The sequence below is a fragment of the Kogia breviceps genome, chromosome 2 (assembly GCF_026419965.1).
Source record: "Kogia breviceps isolate mKogBre1 chromosome 2, mKogBre1 haplotype 1, whole genome shotgun sequence".
NCBI classification, from domain to species: Eukaryota; Metazoa; Chordata; class Mammalia; order Artiodactyla; family Physeteridae; genus Kogia; species Kogia breviceps.
This window is the reverse complement of record NC_081311.1, coordinates 168,640,938-168,659,436: the sequence shown is the minus strand read 5'-3', so window position 1 is coordinate 168,659,436 and position 18,499 is coordinate 168,640,938. Positions and strand designations below refer to the sequence as shown.

The 18,499-nt window shown below is 42.9% G+C and overlaps 1 protein-coding gene across 1 annotated transcript in view; it reads right to left on the bottom strand.

The window, feature by feature from the left end:
* Positions 1 to 17,346, bottom strand: part of KIAA2012 (KIAA2012 ortholog) — a 118,324-nt gene extending 100,978 nt beyond the window's left edge. The window contains exons 1-4 of the mRNA XM_059053372.2: positions 17,263 to 17,346; positions 15,778 to 16,062; positions 2,644 to 2,803; positions 423 to 578 (exon numbers count right to left, since the gene is read on the bottom strand). Coding sequence (XP_058909355.1) covers positions 423 to 578; positions 2,644 to 2,803; positions 15,778 to 16,062; positions 17,263 to 17,346 — 685 coding nt within the window. The remainder of the gene's footprint in view (positions 1 to 422; positions 579 to 2,643; positions 2,804 to 15,777; positions 16,063 to 17,262) is intronic.
* Positions 17,347 to 18,499: the final 1,153 nt, after the last annotated feature.

The following is an 18,499-nucleotide window of genomic DNA, read 5'->3' as shown; positions in this document are numbered from 1 at the left end:
AGCCACATGTGGCTATTTAGATGTAAATTAATTAAAAGTAAATAAAATTTTAAAAGTCATTTTCACAATCACTCTACTTACATTTCAAGTGCTCAATAGCCACATGTAGCTGATGGCTACTATATTGGAATTGGATAACATATATATATAAATTATATATATATACATGTATATATACATATACATACATGTATTTATACATACATATATACACATATATATGCATAAAATATATATATATGTATAAAACATTCTATCATTGCAGAAAGTACTATTGGATGGTGCTGGTCTAAACTAACTCCCTCATTTTACATATGAGGACACTGAAACCCAGAATCCCTAGACCTTATTTTGAAAAACTTCATTTTAAGCTGTTAAAAATGCAAGTATTTGAGGTCTGGTTTGATAAAATCAACATGTACCTTGTTCAAAAGATTTTCCTGGTTGAATCCAAAATGGAGGGAAGACAGGCAGGAGATGGTATTTGGGGGGTACACTTGAAAGATCCGGTTGTGGCCTGAGATTCTTTGGTACATTAAGTTGACTTTCCTGGAGCAGCACTGAATCCTTGATGTATCCTGAAGAGTAGGTCAGGAGTTATTGGTAGAAATAATGGTTGCCAGTCTAGAGGTCTTGGTGATAACTACAAGGTCCCCCACTTGCATTAGTCTAGTTTTGGACATTGCCCATTAAGGAAGACAATTAGAAGATGCGAGAGATTAAAAAATCAGATAGAAGCTGTAGCGGGTTCTCTGTTTAGTGTCTTGGGTGTCTCTGGTCCTGTGCCACATATATACTTCTTCTGCTCCACTATTCCCAGGAATTGGGTCCCCCTCGTGGAAGAAACATGGCTGCTTCTTTGGGGTTGGGTAAAAGGCACCTCCTGCCTCAGGACGAAATCTAAAGGTTTCTCCTGGATATATCCTGCTTGCTTCTGCAACGCCCATGATTTTCAATCTATTCTATAAGTATTTATTGAGGGCTTATTAATGGTCCCACCTCTCTACTGGGCAGTAGGGTGGATACAGTAAAACCAGACATGGGTCCTTTTTAAAGGCACTAATAGTCTGTTTGAGAGACAAAGCTCTCCTGTGCTCTACGTGTGTGGTCCCAAGTGTCAGTGTTATATAAGGCCAGAAAATGAGGAGCTCAACATTGGCTGGATTTGTCAGAGAAGCCTTTGTAGAAGATGTGTGCCTGAAGGGTGGCGAGGATTTATCATAGGAGTGGAAAGGTGGGACCAGAGAACATACCAGCATCACAAAGGTGGTGAGCTCTGAGATGTGAAGGAAGGGGGTGGCAGAGTCCATTGGGCCAATGATCTCATATCCCAGTATTGTCTTTGCTCCTCCAGCTTGAGAGTCTCACCCTCAAGAAGGCCTTTGGTGAGGAATTATGGCAAGAGGCCCAAGAATGCACGTACACATGGACCTTTCCCTAAACCACACATTGTAGCTACATGACTTTCATAGAAGGGTCTGAGACATTTTTTGATGTTAAGAGGGGCTCTCCTCCTTGAAGATGTTGGGCTTGGGCCGTGGGGCAGTGGCCTGCTCTGCCCTCTGCCCCACCCAACAATAAACATATCTCTGGTTAAGAGGCTCTTTCTCACAAGTGTTAGATAAATGGAAATGCCTGGAACTGTGGGTCCGCCGTGAAGGGTAAACCAATTACTGGACAAACCCACATCTCTCATTTTCCTTCAAGTCATCACTTATTAGGGAGAGAGTTGTTTTCTCTCCTTTCCTGAAGCAAACCTATAAAGCAAGAAGAAAGTCAGTTTTCCTCTGGTCCCGTCTGTTTGTTGGTGCTGAAGAGATGGCAACTAGCTGAGCAGGCATTGGCAAATCTTACTGCTCACCCCTCTCTTCCCCAATAGGGTTGCCAAATAAAATACGGGATGTCCAGTTAAAATTGAATTTCAGATAAACAGTGAATACTTTTTTAGTAGGAATATGTACCGAATATTACAAGTGTAACTTTTTTTGTGCGTTCCTCTGTGCACGTGTGCAGGCACTAAATCTGGCAACTCTAATTCCCAACCATTGCCTGTTTTTATTTTTAAGCCATTACAGAGTGTGTTTGGGGTCTCTGTTCAGCAGCAGGGTGTCCGTCTCACTCCTGGGTGGGTTGTGCTGGAGAGCCGCCTTCTTTGAGGAGAAGGCCTAACATTTCTACATCCTGGGGGATCTGAGGTCCCTCTGAAGGGGAGGTAGGGGATGTTGGGAAGAGGGTGGCCCCTGGGGTGTGGAGAGGATCTGGCTCCTGGTCTCAGCTTTGCTTTTGGCTGAATGACCTTGGACAAATTACTTTGCCCCTCTGGGCCTCTTTTTCCTTCTCTTGTAAAAGATTGGGATTGCACTGGAGGATCTGAAGTCTCTGCATGGGGAAGCTTGGGAAGCACGTTCTGCTTGGGATGCAGAGCGTGAGACCGTTGAGAGGCAGTAGAGGGAAGGCAAGACTTGAGGCTGCACTCCCTCCGCACACGTGGGGGAAGCTGACGGGTGAAAGGTGCAATGGCACAATTAACACAGAATTGGGCCTGAAATTCTGCTGTTTCAGACCTTTATGGAAAACACACTCTCACACCAGAATGTGAGGCAGGGCAGCTCAAGGTGCACCTCCTCCCACGTCCCCACTGACCTGCACATTGGAGCCTGTACATTGTGTCAGGGGGCCGTGTCCGCAGGAGGCCGCGGAAGTATCTCTTGGTTGAATACCCAGGCTGGATCCGCCGTGGGCCCTGGCTCTCTGGTTGGCTTTGGAAGTGGAGGTACGGCTGCCAGGCTCTGTCCTGATCTGTCTGTGGGGACACCAGTCAGGAAACAGCATGGCTGCTGAGCTGGGAGCCTCCCAGTGATACAGGCTGGCTAGCACAATCCTCATCGGTAATCTGGGAGACTCCCGGAAGTTGCTGGAAGGCACTAGAAACAGATGCCTCGGCCAACAGACATAAACCAAGAGCCCACCAAGCAAAGCTCTGAAAGGCCCCAGTGGATTTCCCGTTGGAAGGAGAAGGAGAAATGAGAAATACCAGATCCCATCTTGAGGTAGAACACCAGAAAATGATAAAGAGCCTCAGAAGAAAACACATCATTTAGTTCAGCCTGTGGAAATCATTTTAGTATCTTAAAAACTGGCCCCATATGGCAATGAGAAAGCCAGGTCGACAAATCAGCATCAGCATTCAATGTTTGCAATATGGATAATGGGACAGACAAACTCTGTCTGTGTTCACGAAGAGCATGGCATTTTGAAACCATCTGCCTCTGCTGCATTTCATTTCAGCCAGGGAGAAGTTTCTGGGAACCTACCTGCCAAAGTCACTATGCAAGACATCATGGGAAATGTGAATAATAACATCTTACACTTGGCTAGGGCTTTATCTTATACAAATAATTTTCACCTCATTATAATCCTTTAAGGTGGACAAGTTAGTATCATAACCACTTAAATGAGGCAGAAATTCTCTAAGGATAATTAGTTAAGCACAAGAATAGCAAACACGTGGTCCTTGTGTTGACATCTCTCCTCATCCCTGTTGTCCATGGCAGACATCACCAATCAATCACAGCACTCTTGACTGAAGAACTGATTGTGATCTGAGTCTTTGCTTTTTCTCTGGAGAAAAAGCGACAAATAAGGCAGATTGATAACTAATATATAAACTGACTAAAGGTAAAAAAAAAAAAAGCATGGCTTATTATTCAATTGGCTCTACTCTCTCAGAATTTGTTAATTAAATGAATGCTTGGAATCCAAGCACAGAGCATCACCTGGTCCTTGATGTCTGGACAGTTTATGTGGCAAATACTTCAAGTACAAAAAGAGCCTGAAAAACTCAGCCCCACATAAATCTTGAGGTTTTTCCAGAGCACATGAGAGAGGGAGTTGTAGGGAGGGCAGTGGACACAAAATGACTTAAGTTATTTCACTCACTCCATTTTTTCACTTGGTCATGCAATAAAAATTTGTTGAGCACCTTCTACGTGCCAGGCACTGTGTTAAGCCCTGGTCTATGGAGCCACTAGATCCAAGGCTTTTTCTGGATGAAATGGAACTTCATCTCTTCCTGTAAATCTTTGCTTCCAATGACTTCCCTCTAAATGTGATAAAACCAAGCCTCCTCTGAGATGCTGTGGCCCTGGTGCAGATGGCATGATGCCCTGTCTGATCTGAATAAGAGCCCCTTGTTTTTCAGTAGGGGGCATTTCTGAAGCACCTACTTGGTTCTGTAGCTTTACTTGGCCACTTGCTCAACGTGGCAGGGAGTTGCCGAGAAAAATTAGGAAATCCCTTATACTGGAATTTGGCACATCTAGATACATTTTTGCCTTGAGTTTGAAAGCTGATCTTGGCCTCTGTATTAGTTTCTTATTGCTGTTTAGCAGATTACCATACACTTAGTGGCTTTTTATTATTATTATTATTTTATGGCCACACTGTGTGGCTTGCAGGATATTAGTTCCCCGACCAGGGATTGAACCTGGGCCCCTGGAGTGAAAGCGCTGAGTCCTCACCACTGGACCACCAGGGAATTCCCCCCTTATTGGATTTTTCTTTATTTAAAATAAATTTATTTATTTATTTATTTATTTTTGGCTGCGTTGGGTCTTCGTTGCCGTGCACGGGCTTTCTCTAGTTGCAGCCAGGAGGGGCTACTCTTTGTTGCAGTGTGTGGGCTTCTCATTGTGGTGGCTTCTCTTTTTGCAGAGTATAGACTCCAGGCACGTGGGCTTCAGTAGCTGTGGCACGTGGGCTTCAGTAGCTGTGGCTTCTGGGCTCTACAGTGCAGGCTCAGTAGTTGTGGTGCACGGGTTTTGTTGCTCCTCAGCATGTGGGATCTTCCCAGACTGGGGCTCGAACCCATGTCCCCTGCATTGGCAGGTGGATTCTTAACCACTGCACCACCAGGGAAGTGCCCTTAGTGGCTTTAAATGATACAAATTTGTTATTTTACAGTGCTGGAGGTCAGAAGTTTGAAATGGGTCTCACGGGGCTAAAATCAAGGTGTTACAGGGCTTTCTGGAGGCTCTAGGGAAGAATCTGTTCCTTTACTTTTTCCAGTTTCTAGAGGCTTCCTGCATTCCTTGGCCTGTGACCCCTTCCTCCATCTTCAAAGCCAGCAACATTGGGCTGAGTCCTTCTCATGCTGCCATCTCTCTGGTTCTCTTGGTTTCTTCTTCCCCTTTTAAGGATCCCTGTGATTATACTGGGCCTGCCCTGATAATCCAGGATAACCGCCTTGTTTTAAGGCCATCTGCTTAATAATCTTAATTCCATCTGCAACCTTAATTTCCCTTTGCCATATAACCTAGTATATTCATAAGTTCCAGCAATTAGGTTGTAGACATCTTTGGGGGGCCATTATTCTGCCTACCACAGCTTCTTTAAGTTTTTTTTCTAGTTTTCTGGTTCCTGTTCGTAATTTCTCAAATTATGCCTGTGAAGTTGGTTCATAAATTTCACATCTCATTGTATTAACTGAAGTACTGTGGGAGGCCACAGGCCTGCTTAGGTTACCGAAACGCTCACTCAGGGTTAGATCTATTCACTCATTTCCAACCTGTAGAATAAGGAGTTTAGTGGGAAAAAGCAAGGTATTAGAGAGAATGTATAGTGCAACTACAGTCGCATTAAAGTTTATTTTATAAATGTATAATCATGGTGGAAAGACTGGAAGAAAATACATTAAAATTCTAATAACAACAGTATTAGGGTGTTGGGCATAAGATTACAGATAGTTTTTTCTTCTCTCTTTTTTTATGGAATCAAAATTTCAGTAAAATAGATTATATTATAAATGGAAAACATGTTAAAAATTAATGTATTTTATTGCACCCACCGCCCTTGCATACATTCTCCATATTTTTCTATTCCTTCTCCAACATTATCCTGAACCTCTAACTACCAAAATTACTCTAAAACATAAAAGGAGGCAGAAGGGAGCCAGGAAGGGAGTTTCTGGAACAGGGAAATAAACGATAGCAGGAGGTTGGCTGCCGATGGTTCCAGACTTCTCAGGCCTGCCTTGGCTTTGCTAATCAACCTCAGCTTTTGGTTCTTCTGAAATGAGTAATTAGTGTGCACAGAGGGGTCTCTTATCCTCACTCCACCAGGAGTGCTTCCTCTAACGAGGGACTTGCTCTGGCCCGCCAACTTCCTGGTGCTCCCCCGGCTTCCATGTGCAGAGGGGCAAAGGGGCGCCCTTGCATCTGTCCGCAGCCCCACACTGGCTGTCATGGCCACCTCACCTTGGTCCTGGCAGGCAAGGGTTTTCAGAAGCTGGAAGGAACCCATGTGTGCAGTGCTCCCGCCCAGCAGATACGCGGTGGCAGGGTGCCAGTGTCCCCAGGAAGACAAGAAATGCCCAGATCGCCAGCTGTCATCGTACCACAGAGGGTGGCACCCTTTGTGTGCAGGAGTCAACAGAGAGGTAAAGAGAGAAATCCAGCTGTCCCAGGGCTGGCAGGCAAAGCCCTCTGTAGTTTGACCCCACCCACTTCTCCAGGTAAGAGCCACACCTGTCCAATTACTCTGACTTTGCCCACTCTCCCCTCTGGGCTTTCACTGACCTATGCTTAGAGAGTCGCTCTCCATTTATTTTTTACCACAAGACTCAGCTCAGATTCTACCTCCTCCACGACGCCACTCTAGATTTTCCTAGTAGGAAGCAATCTCAGTCTCTACCATCTTTATACTTTGACAGCATATTAATAAATTATAGTCTAGCTCCTCTCATGGGCTGCCTTGTATCAGGTATCACAGGGGCACAAATCTGTCTACCTGACCACATTGTACACCCAGCCCTGCTGGGTAGAGGTTATGATCTCCCACCGCCACACCCTGGCAACTAATATGTTCATCTAACAACTATCTGTTGAGAATTTGCCATGTGTCAGGCAATGTTCAAGGCACTGACTATTTAATAACTATTCAAGATGTTAGCTCAATGGAATAGAAATCCCCGAAATGTCTGTACTTTCCTGCTGACCACCTGTACCTCGAGCTGCCCACTCCAGTCAGAAGTCCTTCTCTCCGGAGGAGCATAGCTTGTGTCTCCTGCCCCTTGGTCAGGCTTGCCGGAGTTAGTGTGCTCTGGCAAAGGCCAAGCCTTATTAGAACAGAGGGTAACCACCATTGTTGTTGCACCTGTGCAGGTGTGCCTGGAGCTGGACTTGGGGCTGCCAGGTGAGTGCAACCAGAGTTGAGGTGAGGGTGAGGTGGGAGGGGAGAGATGTGTGTCCACTTGCAGCTGTGCATGAAAAGTCTTCTTAGCCCCAGCCTGACTTTAATCAGCCTCGTGTAAACACTGCCACTTTCAGCTAGCTCTTTCCTCTGCAGGTTTAATTTCTGAGAGTCTGTGCAAATGATACTATCTCTCCCACATATCTTTGGTGGCCATATGTTCCTGAGTATCAAGCCATTAAGAAGAGAATCATAAAGTGGTCTGAATTTTCCCATAGTTGCCATGCTGTAACAGGGTTTGATTCTCAACCAAACCGTTTAGCATCAAAGATTTGACCAGCCATATGTCACAAAAGCAAAGAAGATACAACAGCTAGAAATGAAAACAGAAAAAATTAAGTTTCAGTTTCTTTAAGAGCTCAGTCTGCTTCAGTCTGAATCCTGGCTCCATGACTTACTAGCTGTGTGGCTTTGGGGAAATTACTTGACCCATCTGTGCCTCAGTTTCTTTATCTGTCAAATAAGGATGATAAAAGTACATACCCTGAATGCAAAACTAAATGAAGTTGGATCCTTACCCTGCATCATATACAAAAATTAACTCAAAGTAGAATAGACTTAAGATCTAAAACTATAAAACTCTTAGAAGAAAACGTAGGGGAAAAGCTTCACAACATTGAATTTGGTGATGAATTCTTGGATATGACATCAAAACAATAGGCAACAGAAGATAAAATAGATAAGTTGGACTTCATGAAAATGTAAAGCTTGGGACTTCCCTGGCAGTCAGTGGTTAAGACTCCGTGCTTCCACTGCAGGGGGCCTGGATTCAGTCCCTGGTGGGGGAAGTAAGATCCTGCATGCCAGGTGGCCAAAAAAAAAAAGAAAGAAAGAAAGAAAGAAAATGTAAAACTTTTGTGCATCAAAGGACACTAGCAGGAGTGAAAAGGCAACCCACAGAATGGGAGAAATTATTTGCAAATCATATATATCTGATAAGGGATTAATATGCAGAATGTATAAAGAACTCTTACAACTCAAAACCAAAAAAACAAACAACCTGATTTTAAAATGGGAAAAGGACTCAGATAGACAATTTTCCAAAGAAGAGACACAAATGGCCAATAAGCACATGAAAAGATGCTAAATATTACTCGTTACTAAGGTATGCAAATCAAAACCACAATGAGATACCGTTTCACACCCATTAAGATAGCTATTATTTTTAAAAAACCACAGAAAATAACAAGCGTTGTTGAAGATTTGTAGAAATTGAAACCCTTGGGCATTGCTAATGGGAATGTAAAATGATGCAGCGACTATGGAAAACAGTATGGCGCTTCCTCAAAAAACAAAAAATACAATTACATATGATCCAGCGATTCTACTTCTGGGTATATACTCAAAAGAATTAAAAGCAGGGACATTGACAGGTACTTGTACTCTAGGTTTATAGCAGCATTATTCACAATAGTCAAAACGTGGAAGCAATTTGTGTACATCAACTGATGAATGAATAAACAAAATGTGGTATATACACGTAGTGAATCATTATTCAGCTTTAAAAAGAAAGGAAATTCTGATACATGCTACAATATGAACAAAACTTGAAGACATTATGTTAAATGAAATAAACCAATCACAAAATACTAAAAGGTTAACTATGTATTATTTCACTCATATGAGGTACTTACAGTGGTCAAATTCATAGACACAAAAAGTAGAATGATGGAAAATATGGAATTACTGTTTAATTTGTAGAGAGTTTCAGTTTTGCTAGATAAAAAAGTTTTGGAGATGGATGGTGGTAATGGGTGTATAACAATGTGAATGTACTTACTGCCACTTAACTGTATAGTTAAAATTGATTAAAATGGTAAATTTTATGTATATTTTACAACAATAAAAAGTACACATAAAGTTGTGAGGATTAAGTGAGATAATAAGTATAAAGTGCTTAGAATGGTGATGGGTACAATAGTATTACTTAAGTGTTAGCCTATTACTTAAGTGTTAGCTGTTATTATAAATATTCTCTATCTAGTGGTTATACAAGGGAACCAATGGATGAAATACATAAAGCCAAGCCGACTGGATCATATATATGGCTTACTTGAGCATGTTACCTAACAACCCAGATTGGTTTTAATGAAAATCTGATTTGTGTTCTGGTTTGTGTAATAAAGGATTTTAAGGGATGTGTTGGAAGACCAAGATCCCTTTAAAAAAATACTGTTAAAGCAGGAGAGATGTTTCTTTTCCCTGGTGCATGTGGAATCTTCAAAATTAGGCCCTCTAGGGACTAAAAGTGGGGATTTGGACTCAATTGTCCAGGCTCCAATTCTAGCTCCACCACTTAGATGTATAATTTGGGGGAAGTTAATTAATTTCAAACCCCCATTTTTCCTACTACAAAATGGAAGTAATGGTGGCACCCAGCTCATTAGCTTGTGCAGATTGGGTGTGGTTATAGAGATTAAATGCCTGGCCTACACCAAGCACTCAACAAGTGTTAGCTATTACTGACAATACCTTTGACCTCATCATTATGGATGACCCATGATTCTCTCCTATCTTTCCTACTTCTAGGTTTATTAAAGGCTCTAAGTACAACTCTGCTCAGGAGCTGCTCAAATGGAGCACACTTGGCAGAATGAGTGCAGTCAAGCCACTCTTTCTCCCCTTGCTGCTTTGGTACCTCCTAGAACCTTGCTGACAACCATCAGAGCACTTCTTAGGGACACCATCAAACCAGTAGCAGGTAATCGATTAGGACTTGCAAAGGGAACTTTGTCTTCCTGATCTTTGGTTGAAAGGATAATTTATTATGCTTCCTATTTTTCTATATCTTTCTATTTTGTATAATGAACTGATGTTATGATTAGAGTGGAAAAAGAAACTTTATTCAAAAAACATAACTTATCACAGTATTACTTGATAAAATAGTAGTCTGAAAGTGCCTTCATGGGTTGTATATTGACTGAAAACACCAACTAAAGAGCTAAGCACCTTGAGTACTGAGATGTGGGGAGAGATTAGGCAGTATGGAATCAGTGGAACAAGGTTGACAATACTCTTAAATGTAATCATGCTTATAAGGGAGATGGCAGATGCAATACAATCTCGGTTGAAACCAGATACAGTAAACTGAATCCTGTTCATGCTTCAATGGGATAAAGAAATGGGATGCTCTGTGAACTGAACTTTTTAAACATATTATTTCTAATACATTATTTAATCAATGTACCATGTTGGACATGTAAAAAATATCACGGGATTTGCAAAATTTTAAAAATATAAGAATAAGAAATACGAAAACAATGTGAGAATTGTTTAAAATTTCCAATGATTTGAGAGGTACTTGAGATTTCTGCTATGCTTCAAAAGCATCATTATGAGTATCATTTAGATACTACCCCAAATTATGGTTATTTAGATTTCATAGCTATTTGATATTTAAATATGTGATGGGAAGCTGGACGAATTAGAGAACTCAAGAAGAATGGTTTTAATTTTGGGAATGTTTGTACCATATTTCCTTCTGTTTTAAAAAAAACCAAACAAGCAACACATCTGTGTGTATCTAGAAGTGTAAGAACTCTGACATCTAATCTCTCGATTAGCGCATTTATCTTTCCTCATTAGGAAGTTGGGCCATCAAGAAAGTTAAAGAGTAGGTGTGTGTTGAGCTATAAAATGAAACCCAGATGGATTGCCACATGCATGTCATTAGGTCCATATGTAGAACTGGAGATGGTGTGAGATGTTTTAAAAATTTAATTCACCTTCCTGGGACAGCCTTGATTGTCACAGGTCTGAGTGGAGCCTGCGTTGTGTAGGTTTCCTGATTCACGGTTTAGCCAGGAGAGATCCTTCTGTGAGCAGCGCTACTCTATTGGTTACCCAACCTCCCTTTTATTCCCCTCCCCACTTTGGCTCTTTTACTTTGAGTGTGGTGTTTTTAACTCTTGGATTATACTATTTGGACAAAGAAATACTGATCCCGAGGAACAGATGGTGTGGTTATTGCAGGGCTCAGTTTACAGCACTGTTTCTATTCTGTTTCCCACCTGGCTCTCTAGGGTTAACCTGGCCTTCCCTTTCATTGTCTACCTCCTTCAAAGTCATAGTTTTGTTTTGTTTTGGGGTTTTTTTTGATAGGTAAGAAGTGTATTTACTTAGAGAGAAACACTCCATAGACAGAGCGTGGGCCATCTCAGAAAGCGAGAGGCACGGAGATATGGCATGGTTAGTTTTCATGGGCTGGGTAATTTCATAGGCTAATGAGGGGAAGGATTACTTCAACTATCAATATTTTGGGGAAGGGGTGGAGATTTCTAGGAATGGGGCCACCACCCACTTTTTGATCTTTGATTGTCGGCCTCAGAACTGTCATGGTGCTGGTGGGTATGTCACTTAGACAAACTTTTTATTTTAAAAATTCCATGACTTAAAAAAAATAATGTTTGGTGAAAGGATATGTATGAATAAAAATATGACTTATAGTCCCATCACCCATGGTTAAATTTTGATGTGTATCCTCCTTCTTGTATAATTAATTTTTAAAAATTGGGATTATATTTGAGAGGAGATGTTTTGTACACTGTCTAGTTTCAAATGCTGATGTAATTATCTATGTGGCTGTATAAATCTTGAGTGAATTACTTGAACTCTCTGTGCTTTAATTTCCTTACGTTTAAAATGGAATAATAGGGCTTCCCTGGTGGCGCTGTGGTTGAGAGTCCGCCTGCCAATGCAGGGGACACGGGTTCGTGCCCTGGTCCGGGAAGATCCCACATGCCGCGGAGCGGCTGGGCCCATGAGCCATGGCCGCTGAGCCTGTGCGTCCGTCCGGAGCCTGTGCTCTGCAGCGGGAGAGGCCGCAACGGTGAGAGGCCCGCAAAAAAAAAAAAAAAAAAAAAAAAAAAAAAAAGGAATAATAATAGTACCTATCCCTACAATTGACAGAAAGCATATTGAGTTATGCAATGGAAAGCACTTAGAACAGTGGCAGGAACATAGTAAATACTCAAAAAATGTTAATGAACTTTGCTATTTTTAATATGAATACTATTTTATAACCTGCTTTTAAAAAATACACTGTATTTTCTCATGTTATTCATGAGTAATACATGATTTTATTGCCTGACCCCAAATCCATTGTATGACTATACTTTATTTAATCACTGTCCCATTGTTGGACATTTATTATTTTCAATGTTTTGTATGGTAATAAATAACCCTGTAGTAAACATTCTTGTGTGTAAATCTTTGGCCACATCTCTGATTATTTAGGCAACTTCCTAAAAGTAGAATGCTAAATCAAAGAGTATTAGCCCTTTTTAGGTTTTTGCCAAAATGCCCTCCAGAAATGTCATGTGAATTTGTACTCCTGAGGTATGAGACATCTCATTTCCCCATAGCCGTCCCAGCACTGGATATTATGATTTTAAAAGTTTCTTGCCAGGCTATAGTTTCCATAATCAGATGGTGCTCTGTAGTTTCCAAAGCTCTCCTCTTCTGAGGTGTTCATTATCTTTTAAAAATAAATTTATTTATTTTTTTATTATTTTTGGCTGTGTTGGGTCTCTGTTGCTGCGCACGGGCTTTTTCTAGTTGTGGCGAGCGGCGGCTACTCTGTTGTGGTGTGCAGGCTTCTCATTGCAGTGGCTTCTCTTTTTGTGGAGCATGAGCTCTAGGCGCGTGGGCTTCAGTAGTTGTGGCACGCAGGCTCAGTAGTTGTGGCTCATGGGCTTAGCTGCTCGGTGGCATGTGGGATCTTCCCAGACCGGGGCTAGAACCTGTGTCTCCTGCATTGGCAGGCAGATTCTTAACCACTGTGCCACCAGCGAAGCCCGTGTTCATTGTATTTAATTCCAAATCCCTCTTGAGTGTTTTTCCTCCTATTTTTTTTTTTTTTTTTTTTTTTTGCGGTATGCGGGCCTCTCACTGTTGTGGTCTCTCCCGTTGCGGAGCACAGGCTCTGGACGCACAGGCTCAGTGGCCATGGTTCATGTGCCCAGCCGCTCCGCGGCATGTGGGATCTTCCCAGACCGGGGCACGAACCCGTGTCCCCTGCATCGGCAGGCGGATTCTCAACCACTGCGCCACCAGGGAAGCCCATTTCCTCCTATTTTAATGTACCATGTCCTCTAATCTTAAATTCCTGCCTTATTACTATTTTAAACTTCTTTCCTTTCTGATTTCCTCACACCATTTCCCTTCTATTCATTTGGAGTGAGACTACAGTGTTCTGTCTGTACAGTTATATGTTGTAAATCTGGTAGATGGATACCTCAGGAAGACAGAAACTGTTTTTTTCATGGAGCCCAAGTCTAACTACAATTGAAGCCATCCCCAAACAGACTCATCTACTTTATAAAGTAATAAGATCACTGTTGCCTGGAATATGTAAGCCCTCTAGACAAGCATCTGAAAGCTGTGGAGGGTATTCTTCCTCTGGGCAGTAAGTCAGCCTATATATCAGTGTCCAGCCAGGAAAACAGAAACCACTCTAAATATTTAAGCATAGAAGGAATTTAATTCAGGTAGTCGGTTACACAAGTGAATAGAGAGTTCAGAAGCCAAAAAGATGTTGAGGCAACACTGAGATTAGTAACATCAGGAGGCCAGTCTGACCCCTAGGTGAAAGGACAGAGGGAGGAGCTGGCAGGGTCACCTGGAGGAACCTAGAGCTACAACGGCCCTGCTTGTCTGTTGGGAGCTGGGCCACAGAGGTGATGTGGGTGCTTCTCACCACTACAGGTAGAATGGGAGGGGAGAAATACCCGGGCTTTTTTCTTCTCCCTCTCCAATCTCCTTCCAATGTCTTCCAATGGCAAATTCAATTAGAAGCCAGTTGACACAGAGGTTTGTGGAATTATATGCAGCCTGTGGTTAACCCCACTGTGAGGCAGAGTAGAGTAAGGTAAGGGTGAGGAGTGGATGTGAGGGCTAACACGCCAAGGCCTGGCACAGAGACTCCTGGAGGCCTTCCACGTCCATGGACAACAGGGTGAAGTGCAAAGTATGCTGGCCCTGGAGAGTAGGCAGTCTTGGGTTTGAATCCTGGCTCTGTCATTAACTAGCTCTGAGACCTTGGCCAAGTCACTTAACTCCTCCGAGCCTCATTTTCCTCATCTATAAAAGGGGGCAAGAAAAAACATATCTCACAGGTCATTGTGAAGATTTAATGAAATAATAGCTGTAATAGAATACTAAGCATTCAACAACAATTGGTTTCCTTTCATCCAAGAATTTATGATTTTTAATACAAAGGGCAATTGGGCAATTGGTCAAGGTCATTAAGCTTCTTTGTATTTTGAAAGAAGGAAAAGGAGCAGAGGAACTTTCCTTTTGGAAACTCTGCCTTGGTGGGGTAGGTGATAAATTGCTCAATAATGATACTGGGGGATGAACTAAAAAACATTGACAGTATCATGCATGATTGATTCATTCATTTCACAAACATTTATGGGTACTCACTCTTTTCTGGAAACTAAGATTTAGATGTGGTCCCTGCCCTCAAGGAGATGGTAACCGTTGGACAAAGAGATGAATTGCAATGTGTGATGGTATGGGAATGCTCACAGAGGAGGGAAGGATGGGGTAGCTCTGTCTAGGGAAGTGGGAGAAGCTTCAGTGGGCGATGACATTGGAGTTGTGTTTTGAAGGATGAATAGGAGTGTTCCAGATGTAGAAGCATGTGCAAAAGTGTAGAGTCACAAAAGGGCATGGGATGTTAGTGGAACGGTGAGCTCTTCACATGGGTGGGGACTTGAGGGGTCCATGGTCATGGCGGTGGTTAGAACAAGTTGCAGATATGGCTAGAAGTGGAAGAGAAAGCCAGTGCTTGAAGCACTTGGTACAAGAAGTTAACGACTTTATCCTGTGGGGAATGAGAAGCCAGCAGAGACTTTTAAACTAGGGAGTCACCCACCATCTATAAGCTAGAATTTCACGAAGTGACACATTGTCCCAGCTTCTCTCATGTCCTCAACCATAGGCCTGATGCATGTCATTATATAAAGCAGGGGCCATGTCCACATCTCATAAGACATTAGAGAGTATGAATCAGAAAAATGAGCCCAGGGGTTTCCCCTTCAGAGAAAAAAAGGGTTTCCCTTCAGAGTGGAAAAAGTCATTAACTTATCCTGCAGAGGCTGAAGGGCTCAAGGTAAATATTTTAAATGTTCTCCGCATTTCCAAAAAGCCAAGAACATCAGAGGTGTGATGATGATGCTTGTGGCTATGAGACAGAACTTCAAGGATTCTGATGAAACATGTGCTAGCCCAGATCTGTCTGAGTGCTGAAAAGGACTTTGTGTCATTCTAATGGAAAGGAAAACACAAAATGATAATAATATAGCCCTTTATGCTTTTCAGAGCCCTTTCACGTAGATTATTTCATTTAAGTCTCATGACAATTGTGTACCATGAGTACAATCCCATTTTAGAGATGAAGAAATGGAAGTCTGAGGGTTTCATACCTTCCTAGGGTCTGCAAAGAAGTTATATCCAAAGCTGCAACTGGATTTCTAGAGACACAGACCAGGGCCTTCCCTGAACCCTGGACAGTGCTCTGCCTACCTGTCTCCTTCCGTACGCCAGGACGGCTTCTTTGAGGTCCTGAAGTGTGCGCAGTTCAAGATCCAGTCTCTTCTCGTGAACTTTGGGGCAGTAGGGGCCTTTACTCCTCTCTTTGGGGGTCCATGCTGATATGGCTAAGCCTTCCGAGTAGAGGATCAGGGCGCCCTTTCTAGTGCTGAATGTTTTAGGAAGAAGGAGGCTCCACATGTGCTGGTCGGCATTGCCCTCATCCTGCAGTTTGCTGACCAGGATATATTTTTCTGGGGACTTCCAGTTCAAGTAATCCTGCAATGGAAAGAAACCTCCTTGACTGGTCCACAGTGGAAGGCCCTATTATAGGAAATACTGCTTAGGCAGGTGTTTGACGTGTTTTTAGTGACTGGTTTTCTCTGAATTGCTCACATGGTGTCACAGAATACATTCATGCTTCTTAGCTGTTTTTGTTCTTAACTGTTTTTGTTCTCTGCCTCTCAGAGTTAGTAGAACCTAGGGCACGATTCTATTTTACCCTGTATAACTTTCAGGAGAGCCATTTATGCCTGGAGGCTTAAATAGGGTAGAGTGTAGCTTCCAGGCCAGTTAAAATTTCCTGGTATGCAAGTAAGTAGTCAGAATTACCAAGGGCAGCAGATAACTTTGAAATCAGACCTGGACCAGCTGGCAGTTTAAATAGGAGAAAACCATTCCAGCCCATCACTTCAGCTGCACACAGGGAGAATTTCCATACATTCTAGATGCTATGTAACATTACCTAATTTGGCTGTTTAAGAGCCTATAAAGTAGTTACATATCTTGTAAGTAAGTAAGTGCCATTGGCCACAGAGGTCCTTTGAAAATTTATATGTCTTTTAATACAGTGAAAGTCAAATATCATGACAAACTACAACAACAAAGGAAATCTCTGTGTGATCCAAAAATTTTCAAAGTACCCCCAGTAGATTTCTTATTCCTGGCAGGATTCAGTGAAATAAAATTCCAGTACAACAAGGGAATTTTGCTACCTCTTTAAAATCTTCTAAACTGCAAAAATTGTTTACTTATATTAAATGTGAGTGCTGGGGGTTGAATTCCAGAAGGTTCAAGGAAGCCATTGAATTGGCACGAACATTTCAGCATTTCAACCACAGAGCATGATGTCTAAAAACCGAACAGCCATCAGCTTGCCTAGAACACAGGTGGAAATTCTGGTCTTGTACCAAACCGCCCAAATTCTAGACAATCTGGAATCTCCTCCAGTCTAAAGCAAATGAGGCTGTAAGTCAGTTTGTGAGGGGGAGGAAGAGGGCCCCAGTGGCAATCTCTGTGTGTCAAGCAAACTATCTTATTTTTCTCGAATTTAAGAAAGGGAGGAGGGACAATCTCCCAGTGACCTCCGCCACTGGACCAACAAAACAAACCAAAACACACGGGGCTCAGCCCCAAATGAAAAACTAGAACATTCCTCCTCTACCCCCAAAATAAGCTTTTATTCGCTGTAAGACTCACCTCTGGTTCAAAATAGACTTCTGACTTCTGTTTGTTCTGGACCAACTTCCCATGTCCCCGGCTCAGGAGAGAGAGGCTGAACATATTTTCCCTCTGATCACTTCTCAAGGGCAGTTCATCTTGGTTTTGAAGGCTGAAAACTGGTCACACCTCAAGATTTCCTGATCTCAGCAGTGAGCCCAAGAAGACCACAAACACTGGGCCTTTTGTCAAATACATTTTCCCCTCATACAGCAAGCAGCTTCTTAATAACAACCAGTCACACAGTTTAGACAGTGTGTGTCTTTGTCGGGAGAAAAAATAAACTGCAAACCCAGACTCCTCAAGCCCTGGATTGTCTACTCTCTGGGCAACCTCTCTCTCCCCTTTGCCTGTACCCTTGTTGTCCCCTGGTCCTGTTGCTCTGTTACCGGCCGTGCGCCTCGGCAGTTCTGGGCCACAGCACCATCCTTCTCGTTGTGAGCGGAGGTTGTGTCCTTGTTGCTATGGCAGCACAGGGACGTGAAGTCCCTTAAGCTGGACTAGGCAAGGCAGGGATTGTGGAGGACAGGGTTCACACCCTGCGGGGAGGGAGGTGTAAAATGGACATCGAAGAGACCAGGCTCAGATTTCAAGTCCTGATTTCGGGATTGGGAGGGTGGGATATTTTTTCTGTTATAGTATTTGTCTCGCTTTTAGAGAGCGTCTCCCCCTTCTCCTGATATGCGAGCCTTTCACTGTCAAGTGATGATTAACAGATTCAGAGGAGTCGTCTAGGTCACCTAAAGCGACCTGTGACGTTTTCCTTGGCTGAGTTCCAGGGTCTCCTCAGCTGGACAGGAGTCCTCTTTCTGGTGGTCGCTGCTTTGCAGGAGTGAGTGCAGGACACTGGGAATCTCCAGATTCCTTTGCATACCTGGATCTCACTTGAGCACCTTCCATCTCTAGAGGGAGGGGGTACTTGGGAGATGCGGGTGGGGACATTTTTGTTGTCACAATGACTGTCCGCTGTCCTGCATAATGAAGAATAGTCTCACTCCGAATGTCAATGGCATCCTCTTTGAGAACCACTGCTATGGCCTAGGCTGCTTGGTTCTCCTTGATACCGACACTGTGAGGACAGAACTGGGGGAAGAGGGTCAGGGAACAGAGACCTTTTTGCTTATCTAGGACTCTGCTTTGGTCTGGAAAAGCGACCTGCCTTGTCATCTGTCATCAGAGCCTTCAGGGCAGTCCCATGGGGGCGCCCCCTGCTGAC